We start from the raw sequence: 12,881 nt of genomic DNA, 5'->3' as shown, positions 1-12,881 counted from the left end.
TAGCCGTCTGAAGGGGGATGTGCAGATAGTGTGAAGGGGGGACATGTGCAGATAGCAGTGTAAAGGGGGGACATGTGCAGATAACAGTAAAAAGGGGGGACGTGCAGATAGCATTGTGAAGAGAGGACATGTGCAGACAGCAGTGTGAAGAAGGGGACATGTGCAGATAGTGTGAAGGGGGGCATGTGCAGATAACAGTATGAAGGGGGGACATGTGCAGATAACAGTGTGAAGTAGGGCATGTGCAGATAACAGTGTGAAGCACTGGAGAAAGCAAACACAGTAAGAGAGCAGGAGAGGGGCACTCAACCATGGAGCATGAAAGAGGATAAAAGGGCTTTTAATAAAAGTGTAGAGGCAGTATTAATCAGCTGCTTCACAGGTAGAGGGGTAACCAGCTCAGACAGTCAGGGTTACTAGAGTGGGAAAGACTGCAAACAGCAGGAGGAGGGCCATGGGCACAGGAAGTAAAGGGCACAAGAGCCATTTCACTTTGTAGCTTGAGGGGAGAATAAAACAAAGACAAAAGTGATGGTGTGAGTTTTAAGGGACTGGAGTATAAGTAACTAACTGGGTGTGTAAATCATAGATGACTTAAGGGACTGGGGATAAATTGAGGGCGTATACAAGGTATGGTAATTGAACAGGGGTGCAGCATTCAGAGCTGTGGTCAGCATTTTGAGGAAGATGCAAAAAGACCAAAAAAAAGAGAGGGCCAACGTGACTGCACAGGAAGATAATGTTATTGATTAAGGGCAAAAAAATATGCATACAGGAGGTGGAAGAGAAGGGCTGGAGAGTTGAAGGAGCCAAAACAGAAAGACAGCAAAAATGTGAGGGAAGCAAAGGTACAAGCTGTAAAAATATTGACAGTAGAGGTCAAGACGAGAAACAAAATGTCTTTAATTGTATAGTACAAAGAAAGAAGGAAGGGATAGACTTGGATAGTCTGAGCAAAGATGTAAGAATGGGAGGATGAGAAAAGCAGGGACAGTGAATGAATACTTCAGTTTTTACAAAGGAAAGCAAGTTAAGGGTATCATGTTTAGCGGGACGTAAATAGTTCAAAAGTGCCTGTCTCTGCCCCTTCTGATGTACAGCTACAATCCTGAATTAACACCCCTCATATATTTTTTAGCCTGATTAATTAATTGTATTTTATTTTTATTTTTTTTTAACAAAAGATGTACATACTACATTGCTGATATGTTCTGGGCATGACCATTAAGTACGGACACAGACTCTTCAGAATGTTGTTCAGTAAATGGTATCTACATGTGATACAGCATAATGCAAGGTATTACATATTTAAATCTGCAGACTACCTGAAATAGCTTTACTTCTCTATGATATTGTGAGCAAAACTCTTCTATCCCAGACTTCTTCTTGCATACTGTTATTAATCATCCACATTCTGTTCTGATGTTAAAACACGTGATATATTTAAGATAAACTGATGCAATATTTAGTTACATTTTCATTCAGTTACTTTCAAAACCAATTTGTATCTCTGCAGCTTTCTGAATGACCTAAAAGATCGAGTGGATGAAAGTATCCTTATAAGTGACATCTGTGATATTATCCATTGTCATGCAGAACACGACTTCCTGGTCTACATTGATTACGTCAGGAACCAGATCTACCAGGAGCAGACATACAGCTCCCTCATGTAAGCAACTCATAGTTTTGTCCATTTTAGAAAAGGGTGTCTTAATGCAGATTTTGTAGTGCACAGTCTGAATGTGTCAGAGTTATGTTCATTCAAAATGAAGTATTTACAACAAACATTTGTTTTGCATACCTTATCTTTACTCACCCCAAAGTGACAAAAGATCAGCACTATATACTCAAACCTGCACATATTCACCATCGTTTAAATAAGGCCGAGATGGAAGGGCAATACTTTGGTAAACTAAAAATCAGATGTGTGTGTGTGAGTGTATGCATATATATGTGTCTGCATATGCAAGTGTGTGTGTGTGTGTGTGTGTGTGTGTGTGTGTGTGTGTGTATGTGTGTGCGTGTATGTATATATGTCTACATGTACAATTGTGTGTGTGTGTGTGTGTGTGTGTGTGTGTGTGTGTGTGTACGTGTCTACATATACAGTTGTATGTGTGTGTGTATGTACATGTGTCGGCATATACAATTGTGTGTGTTCTGCAATTCTGTGTGTGTGTGTGTGTGTGTGTGTGTGTGTGTGTGTGTGTGTGTGTGTGTATACATGTGTCTACATATACAAGTGTGTGTGTGTGTGTGTGTGTGTGTGTGTGTGTGTGTGTGTGTCTGTGTGTGTGTGTGTGTGTGTGTGCGTGTCTGTGTCTGTGTGTATGTGTCTGCATATATAATTGTGGTAGTATGCTTATGTGTCTGTATATGTAATATGAGTGTGAGTGTGTGTGTGTGTGTGTGTGTGTGTGTGTGTGTGTGTGTGTGTGTGTGTGTGTGTGTGTGTGTGCACGCCTGTGTATGTATATGTCTGCATATATAAGTGTGTCTATGAATATATGTCTGTATATGTAATTGTGAGAGTGTGCGTCTGTGTACTTTTATGTATCTGCATGTATAACTGAATGTGTGTGTATGCATGTATATGCGTCTGCATATATAATTTTAAGCCTGTATGCATGGGTACACATGTATACGTCTGCATGTGTATACATCTGCTTATATAATTGTGTGTGTGTGTGTCTGCATATGTAATTGTGAGTGTGTGCATGTATGTATATGTGTCTGCTTTTATAACTGTGAGTGTGTGTATAAATGTTTGCATATATATAACTGTGAGTGTGTGTGTGTGTGTGTGTGTGTGTGTGTGTGTGTGTGTGTGTGTGTGTGTGTGTGTGTGTGTGTGTGTGTGTATGCATGTATACTTTGTGACACCTGAGTCCTGGCCCAGCAATCAAGGAGCCTCAATCCTCACCACTAACACCAGAGAGGGCATCTCATATATGAGGAAAGGGTAACAAATACACATAGTAAAGTGCAATTTCCCTTAAGAGCACACAGAGATCAGATCACAGTCAGTCCGGGGCTGGTCGCTCCCTTGCTCCTCACATCCCAAATAAGACTCCCCACTGGCACAGCTATAGGGTCCAGATCTCAGCCTAGCAGGCAAGCTAAAATCTCCAGCACCCTCTCTGTCAAACCAGTGCTTCGTGTCCCTGCCCAAGTAGCTGACACACACACACTTTGAGATAAGAGTTTATACAACCACACAGACACTTCTGGGGAAGGCTGGCAGAGGTTCTCCAGCTGTGCCCCTTTTTACCCAGACTATACGGTAGTACCAGCTGCCACCACCCACTAATAATTATCAGTTACTCAAAGTCCCTTAAAAGGATGTTCAGGGTGGGTGCAGCGGTTAGCGTTGCCGCCTCACAGCAAGAGGTTCTCCGGTTCAATAGTCGGCTGGGGTGCCTTCTGTGCGGAGTCTGCATGTCCTCCCTGTGGTCGCGTGGGTTTCCTCTGGGTGCTCCAGTTTCCTCCCACATCCCAACGACATGCAGTAGGTGAATTGGACACTCTAAATTGGCCCGAGGTGTGAGTGTGTGTGTGTGTGTGTGTGTGTGTGTGTGTGTGTGTGTGTGTGTGTGTGTGTGTGTGTGTGTGTGTGTGTGTGTGCCTTCTGTGGAAGGTTGGGCGCCGGGCTGGCAACTCGACACCGTAAAACGGACAGATGATCCGCTGTAGCGACCCCTAACCGGGAAAAAGCTGAAAGAAGAAAAAGAAGATGTGACAAAAACAGTCAAAGGTTATTTTGAGTGACCTGGACAGTAAACTCTATAAATATGCAATGTATTCTAGAGCTTAACTTATCTCTACACAAACCAGCTACAGTTAAAAGGTTTTAAAATATTTAATAATAAATAATTAAAACCACAAGACAATACTTTCTACTATACAGTGCTAGTCAAAACCTCAGAGATCACACAGAAATACTTAAAATAAATCAGTAGTACAGTTCTGACATCACAGAAAAACACTTAGTCTAATCTTTCTATAGAGTCTAGCTATCTCTATAAGAAAAGACAAGTCTAAGATAACTTACATAAGACAACAGGTAGAGTGCTCTGTTGGATAGTCAGACAAAAATGCTTAATAATCTCTGGTTCTCACTGTTTAAATTGAAACTGTAGTTCTGCTAAAACATTACATCATCTTTTACACTTTTCTGATGTTCCCAGGCTGACAGAAACTGCATTTACATTATTTTACACTTAGAGCAATAAAGGACATTCCACATGTAAATTCTGGTTAATAACCTTAGCCTAAAAACAATAGGCAGGAAGCCTTCATCTAGCCGAACTGGAGCTGACTTGTAAACATGAAAGGCAGTGATGAAATAAATTTAATTTCAAAGGACCAACAAGAAATGCTTGACTTAGCTTTCTTTACAGCAGATGGCAATGTTGCCACATTGTTTTAAATTCAGCATTTCACATTTACAAATGATAGAATTATCTGCACAATTCTATCTGGCTAAGCTGGCAGTCTTCACCCATCTCTACCAGTCTTCACATCCCCTCCCTTCGGAGAACTCAAGCTAGTTTTTCAAGTGACCCTTGAGAAACACCGCTTGAGAGGGTTAGGTCTGAGTATACCTACCCCATTCCCTGTCTTGAGAGCCCATCTGCATTGGCATTGCTACTCCCACTGTGGTGCTGCACTAACATATATGCTTGCAATCCCAGGCTCCATCTTAGCAACTTGGCATTTTGCTGACTGGCTCTGTTTAACCATATTAGAGGGTTGTGATCTGTCATAACAGTGAATTTTCTTCCATACACATAAGGCTGAAATTTCTGCAGTGCCCACACTATGGCTAGACATTCCTTTTCTACAGCTGCATAGCATTCCTCCCTGGGTTGGAGCCTATGACTGAGATAAACCACTGGGTACTCTTCCCCCTCTGAAGAAATTGGGCTAAGTACAGCCCCCACCCCATGGTTTGAAGCATCCACCTGCACAACAAATTGTTTGCTGTAATCTGGAGTGGCTAACACAAGGGGTCCTCCCAAAGCTTCTTTAAGCTTCTGGAATGCCTGCTCACATGCTGGGGTCCACACCACCTTATCTGGCCTGTTCTTCCTTGTCAGGTCTGTGAGGGGAGCAGCTATGGTACTATAACTAGGGACAAACTTTCTGTAGTACCCTGCTGTCCCTAAAAATGCCCTCACCTGCTTTTTAGTAACAGGTGCAGGCCATGCCTGAATGGCTTCCACTTTGGCAGGTTCTGACCTTATCTTACCACTCCCCGTCCTAGGTAGGAGACCTCTGCCATACCCACCTGACATTTGCTCAGCTTAATGGTCAACCCTGCCCTCTGTAGTCTGCCCAGCACCTCCCTGACACACTGAAGGTGCTCTGGCCAGGAATGGCTGTAGATGGCACTATCATCTAGGTAAGCAAGGGCAAACCCTCCTGCTCCGGCTAGGATATTATCTACCAGCCTCTGGAAAGTTGCTGAGGCATTCTTCATCCCAAAGGGCATCTTTGTGAACACATGCAAGCCAAAAGGAGTCACAAAGGCTGACTTCTGTCTAGCATTGGGAGTCAAGGGTACCTGCCAGTAGCCTTTGGTAAGATCAATGGTTGTAAGATAGTTGTTAGCCCCACCTAGCTGCTCTAAGGCCTCATCTGTCCTAGGCATGGGGTTAGTGTCCGACTCTGTGTGACTATTTAATTTCCTGTACTCCTCATTGAACCTGGTGCTGCCATCCTTCTTTGGCAGCAGCACCACTGGGGAGGCCCAGGGGCTGTTGGACTCTTGAATCACCCGTAGTTCCAACATCTCCTGTACCTCCTTCCTCAGGGTCTTTCTGACTCTCTCAGGCACCCCATAACGGGCCTGCCTAATAGGCCTTTGTGGTCATGTATCCACCTGGTGCTGCACCAGGTGGGTGCACCTTGGTTTCCCAGTGAAACATGTCCTTAATTCCTGCAACACTGCTCAGATTTCTCAAACCTGGGTAGGAGATAGCTGCTGGGACATTGCTACCCTTTCCACTGAGGTGTCAGCCTGAGCCTCACTGAGGAGATCAGTTCCTAGATCTCCCTCCAACTCCTCCTGAAATCCGCTGCAAATGCTCAGCACAAGGGCCTCCCTGTCATGGTAAGGTTACATCATGTTAACATGGTGCAATTTGTGACCCTGCAGTCTGTCTGACACTTCCACCATGTAGTTAACATCACTTACCTTTCTTACCACCATGGAGGGTCCCTCCCAAGCTGCTTGCAGCTTGTTGTGTCTGACAGGAATGAGAACAATTACCTGCTTCCCCACAGCATACTCTCTAGCTTAAGCATTCCTGTCATACCACACCTTTTCTGTTGTTGGGCTTTTGCCAGGTTCCCCTGGGCTGAGCCCATGAGTTCCCTGAGCCTTGACCTGAGGTTTAGGACATGTGCCACAACAGACTCCTTGTGAGACTCGCACTCACCTTCTCACTCATCTCAAATCAAACCCTATACCCATACAGCAACTCAAAGGGTGAAAAACCTGTGGATTCCTGGGGAACTTCTCTGTAAACAAACAACAGATGGGGCAAATATTTGACCCACTCCCTCTTAAACTGATCTGCAAATGCCCGTAGCATGGACTTGATTGTAGAGTTTAACCTCTCAGCAAGACCATTAGTCTGGGGATGATAGGGGGTGGACTTCGTGTGCTTCACCACACAGGACTTCCACAGACAAGCCAGCAGGTCTGACATGAAATTGGCACCTCTGTCAGTCAGTATTTCTTTTGGGAAACCTACCCTGATGAAAATCTGTAACAAAGCATTTGTCACCTTCTGTGCCTCAATGGAGGACAAAGCCACTACCTCAGGGTATCGTGTAGCATATTCCACTACTACTAGGATATACTTTTTCACTGTGGAACTTGGGGTACTCAGAGGACCCACAATATTCATAGCTACCCTCTGAAATGGCTCCTCAATCACAGGCAAAGGCATCACAGGAGCTCTTACCTTGTCTCCTGCCTTGCGTACCTTTTGGCACTGCTCACAGGTCTCGCAGTACCCTGTTACATCTCTGGAAATTGCAGGCCAGTAGAAGTTCTGCATAATATGCCTCTTTGTACGTTTTGTGCCCATATGATCTGCAAAGGGAATATCATAGGCTATGGCTAGAAGCCCCAGCCGGTAGGCTCTAGGCACTACCAACTGTTGTACTCTCTCACCTTTTAGCCCTCCCTCAGGGGTCCACTCTCTGTATAGTAACCCTTTGTCCCAGTATACAGATTCCCCCTTTCCTTGAGAATCAGGTGCCTCCCTAGCTACCTGCCTCAGGCCTTGCAGTGTAGGGTCTGAGAGCTGAGCCTGTCTCAACTCTCTCCTTGTAACCCTTCCCAGCTCCCCTTCCACAGGAAGTCTTGCTTCCTCTTACAGTGGTGCCTCACTGTCAGCCTGAGTATTACTACTCACCTCTACCTTTGCAGTCACTCTGTCCAAGGGACCATCAGCACCCACAAGCAGCTGTGGCTCACCTTCAGTCTCACTGCTACCCCGTAGCTCACTCCCTGAAGTAATCACCTCACCAGTCCTGGCTGCAGGTATGCAGTCTGTCTGGGTCTTCCCCAGGCTACCAGACCCACATGCTTGTCTCTTAGCCTGACCACGTATAACTGCATAAGCACATGGTACTGCCTCATCCAAATCCTTCCCTATCAGGACATCTGCAGGATGGTAGTTTAGTACCCCTGTTGTCTCAAGACAACCTACTATTGGCATTTTGTCTTTCCCACTTACTGGCTCCCTCACCTTTGGCTCCCCACCTTGCCCCTGTGGACATCTGTATGCACATGTCCCCACTGGTTGCATTCAGAACATTTAACCCCAGCTCCTGGACGTGTACCTGAAGTAGTGGCTTCCTCTGCTGCTGGCAGATTCTATTGGGGCAGTCTGTGCTGCCCACCATGGGTTCCTTTAGACCCATGAGCAGTACTGGGGGTTCCCTTCCTGTGCAGGGCTGCCCTGCTTGCTAGGTATAGATCTCCCTTCTTCCCTAACTAATCTGAAGTAGCACATTGTCTATCAGCTAACCAGATCCTCATGTCCTCAGGCAAAGTGCTAAGGGCTTGTTCCCTCACCAAAAGGTCTGCCAGCCTTTCAGAAGTGGTGACCTGACATCCACTCACCCACCTATGGAAATAATTGCTCAATTCAGCAACATATGCACACACACTTTCATCTGCCTTGAATCTATGCTCACAAAACATTTTCCTATACATTTCAGGTGTTAGCTTAGACAGTTGTAAAAGACATTTCTTAACAGCAGTATAATCAAAACATGCAACGTCAGACATTTTAGCTAATGCAGTTACAGCTTTACCATGGAGTAAGGGGGTCAGGAACAGTACCGAGAGCCCTTGGTCAACTTCATACTGTTTACATAGCCTCTCAAACATATGAATGAAACTATCAAAATTATCCCCCTCTTTAAACTGCAGAAGAAATTTGCTGACCTTTTGTGCTTCTGGGGTCATTACTCCTTTCACCATTACCTCCATGACTCTAGCGAAGAGTCGGCATCTCCTTCTCATGCTGCCTCTGTCTGTTTGTTCCTCAGCTTGCAGATGTAACAGTTTCTCCTTCTCCTCAGCCTGAAAACGTCGCAGTCTCTCATTTGCTTTTAATTCCACACACCTGGCCTCCAACTCAGGTCTCTTTAGCTCCAGCTGGATTTTTAAGTCCACTGCAGAAAGGTTGAGCTGTCCATTCTCCGAGGGAATTATATCTCCACTGCCAGTATGATTGTGCTTCTGGTTGCTGTTTTCTGATGTAGCTGTAATTAAGGCTGCAATCAGGTCTGCCTTAGTCAAGTTTCCATGCACCAGTCCCCGAGCCCTGGCCCAGCAATCAAGGAGCCTCAATCCTCACCACTAACACCAGAGAGGGCATCTCATATATCAGGAAAGGGTAACAAATACACATAGTAAAGTGTAATTTCCCTTAAGAGCACACAGACTTCACAATCAGTCTGGGGGTTGTCGTTCCCTTGCTCCCCAGGTCCCCAATAAGACTCCCCACTGGCACAGCTATAGGGTCCAGATCTCAGTCTAGTGGGCAAGCTAAAATCTCCAGCACCCTCTCTGTCCAACCAGTGCTTCGTGTCCCTGCCCAAGTAGCTGACACACACACACACACACACACACACACACACACACACACACACACACACACACTTTGAGATAAGAGTTTACACAACCACACAGACACTTCTGGGTTAGGTTGGCACATGTTCTCCAGCTGTGCCCCTTTTTACCCAGACTATACGGTAGTACCAGCTGCCACCACCCACTAATAATTATCAGCTACTCAAAGGCCCTTAAAAGGGTGTCCAGTTATTACTGTGCAATATCATTATCCAGTTGGTAAATGTGACTAAACAGTCAAAGCTTATTTGGAGTGACCTGGACAGTAAACTCTATAAATATGCAATGTACTGTCTTATCTCTACACAAACCATGCACAGTTAAAAGGTTTTAAAATATTTAATAATAAATAATTAAAACCACAATACAATACTTTCTACTATACAGTGCTAGTCAAAAGTTCAGAGATCACACAGAAATACTAAAATAAATCAGTAGTACAGTACTGACATCACAAAAAAACACTTAGTCTAATCTTTCTATAGTTTCTAAGCTATTTCTAAAAGAAAACACAAGTCTATGATAACTTACATAAGACAACAGGCAGAGTGCTGAGTTGGATAGTCAGGCAAAAATGCTTAATAATCTCTGGTTCTCACTGTTTAAATTAAAACTGCAGTTCTGCTAAAACATTACTTCATCTTTTACACCGTCCTGGTGTTCCCAGGCTGACAGAAACTGCATTTACATTCTTTTACACTTAGAGCAATAAAGGACATTCCCACATGTAAATTCTGGTCATTAACTTTATCCTTAAAATAATAGGCAGGAAGCCTTCATCTAGCCAGACTGGAGCCGACTTGTAAACATGAAAGGCAGTGATGAAATAATTTTAATTTCAAACGACCAACAAGAAATGCTTGATTTAGCCTTCTTTACAGCAGATGACAATGTTGCCACATTGTTTTAAATTCAACATTTCTCATTTACAAATGATAGAATTATCTGCACAATTCTATCTGGCTAGGCTGGAGCCTTCACCCATCTCTACCAGTCTTCACATATGTGTCTGCATAAATAATTCTAAGTGTATGTGTATGCATGTATGGGTGCCTGAATATATAACTGTGTGTGTGTGTGTGTGTGTGTGTGTGTGTGTGTGTGTGTGTGTGTATGCATATGTAAATGAATATATATATATATATTTATATATATATATATATATATATATATATATATATGTGTGTGTGTGTGTGTATGCAAGTTAGTGTTTGCATATATAATTGTCAGTGTGTGTATGTGTATGTATAGGTATAGGTATATGCATATATAATTGTGAGTCTGTGTGTTTGTGTGTTTGTGTATATCTAGATACACACAGATATATGTATGTATATGTGTGTATAAACAAAAGAATCTTTTGTTACATATCTAATCATTATAAAACAAAAAAAAATGAAGCAGCAAGTGCATCAGAAACAAACTTTATTACCAAGTAAGGCCGTTCATCCGCAACCAAAGACTTCTTCAGCTTAACTCTAAATTCCACCATTTCTATTAAATATTATTCTAAGTCATATGATTAAAGCACAGTTCATTCACTACTTTTTAAATCATATCAGCAATTTTTTAAATGTTTAAAACACTAAGCATAATAACATTCTGATTTAAATACCAAGTCCTTTCTTAATGTTATGTTTTCCTTATCTTAACTTTCAAATTGTCATGGTCTTTAGTTTCTGGATTTAGCCTCACAAACTCATTTAACCCCAGGGAGTGTATGCCAGCACTCTTGGTCATCTTTGCATTGCCTTCCTCTTCAGAACAATGTTGATGTCTCCCTTTCTTTCACCTAGGGAATGTTTTCTAAAACAAAAATTTTCAAACCTTTTAAAATGTCCCCATTGCTCCAAATGTGTGTACAATGCAATATTGTTATTCTTTAATTACATTTCTATGGATCTCTAACCCTTACATATAATCTCCCTGTAGAACTCCTACATAAAATGATATACACCCTGTACATTTTGTTACATATTCAAAGTTTTTAGTGTTACAAGTGAAATGCCTTCTGTGTTATGCAATTTACCTGCACTTTCGTGTACAAAATAAGGGCTGCTTGCCACATTTTTGCAAAATGTATAGAATACACGTAAATACATTGATTTCCTTTTGTTATTAGTTTTGGCTGATCATCTTTGTGTTTCTGCATTTCTAACATGTTCTTAAAACTTGTTCCTTTCCTGTATGTAATGTAGGTCTCCTTAATTTCAGTAGTGGTAACCCTATCCCCCTACAGCTGGTTTCAGTCTAATATACACTGGTGTTTTCACAACTATCCTTAAAACACTGATAGATCACACAGGTGAACTTAAACTAATATTTTACCAGCTGGTTAACCTCTCACCAATAATCAGAGTAATGCTAAAAATCAATGGTGAAACGGATATAATTTAACAGTATCTTAAAATGCTTCTATAAACTAAATGTGAAGCTGGTGCAGTGAAAACAAATATTTTAAATGCTGGTACTTACAGGCTGTATGAATATTGTAGCTCGGTTTAGCCCTGCCCCGCTCGCCCTCCAGGCTCGCTTCACGACCCACCCTGCCTCCTATTCCCACCTGCCCCCAGTACAGTTACATTTATACTACAATATAGCCACTCCCTCCCTTTTCTTCTTCCAACCAGCTACTCACACATCACAAACTCATTCTCGCCTCCTTAACCTAATTTCTCCCTTCCTTCAAATCTTATCCTGGTAAATTTATGTGCCCTAAAATGACTAAGTGCCCTCCTATGTTAGCACCACGGAATGCACCACTACTATCCCTGCTACCACTGATGCACCACTACTATCCCTGCTACCACTGATGCACCACTACTATCCCATGCTACCACTGATGCTTACTTTTTATTTCCTCACCACCTACGAAAGCCAATACTACCTTGGATTCCACTTCCCAAAACATCAAACTACCACTCCAGAATTCTCAAATAGAACAGCCCTTTTTATTACCCCCTCTACATCTAAGCTTTCATTGCCTCTAGCTTATCACTTTGTTAAAGCCGTAAATTCCAATCACAGGGACAAACACTACCTGAAACTTACTAATACATTTTTAAACCTAATAATTAGACTACACTATAACCTCATAGTAGATGGGTATATTCATCCCAACACTGGCCCATCTTCACCTGAGAAAAATAGCTCCTATGCCACCAGCCCCATACAGACTCCATACAAACGCCCCTGTTTAATAATGCAGAAATCCTCACTACTAAACTACAGATCAATTCAAACAAATCCATAAATATTGTTTGTGTCTACATTCTCCCAGACAATAACATAAGCACTCTAGAAGATATTCTCCACTAGATATCCACTACCTACCCCTAGGAAACCATCATTCTTGGAGACTTTAACACTGACTGGCACACCTGCTCTGCCAAATCACCTATCACTCATATAAATCTCTTTGGGTTCACACAAATAATAACTATTCACACTAGGATAAATAAACCCACTAACAAAGAAAGTATCCCGGATTGGATACTTATTAACAGTCACCCCATTTGTATAAATCGGGCACCCTCCCTGATGACTTCAGTGATCACTCTCTAACTTACATTATAGGTTCATAGGTTCATACTAGGCTATCTGCCCTAGGACATTTGTAAGCCTAGCCAGAGTATGTTTGGCTTTCGCCACCCATTTTAAATTAATTTTGCTATGCCCTTTTTCGAGGTTAGTATACTGTGCCTCTGTCTAACAGTGACAC

The 12,881-nt window shown here is 42.7% G+C and overlaps 1 protein-coding gene across 6 annotated transcripts in view; it reads left to right on the top strand.

Moving 5' to 3' along the window:
• ARHGEF15 (Rho guanine nucleotide exchange factor 15) overlaps positions 1 to 12,881 on the top strand; it is an 879,095-nt gene that overhangs the window by 666,502 nt on the left and 199,712 nt on the right. For all 6 annotated transcript variants that reach the window (XM_044077316.1, XM_044077320.1, XM_044077317.1 and 3 more), the window contains one exon: positions 1,517 to 1,669. In XM_044077316.1, the coding sequence (XP_043933251.1) occupies positions 1,517 to 1,669 (153 nt within the window). The remainder of the gene's footprint in view (positions 1 to 1,516; positions 1,670 to 12,881) is intronic.

This window comes from Protopterus annectens, chromosome 7.part0, assembly GCF_019279795.1.
Source record: "Protopterus annectens isolate FY-2018-M chromosome 7.part0, PAN1.0, whole genome shotgun sequence".
Lineage (NCBI taxonomy): Eukaryota > Metazoa > Chordata > Ceratodontiformes > Protopteridae > Protopterus > Protopterus annectens.
Note: the sequence above shows the minus strand (reverse complement) of the source record. Positions and strands in the feature narration are given on the sequence as shown.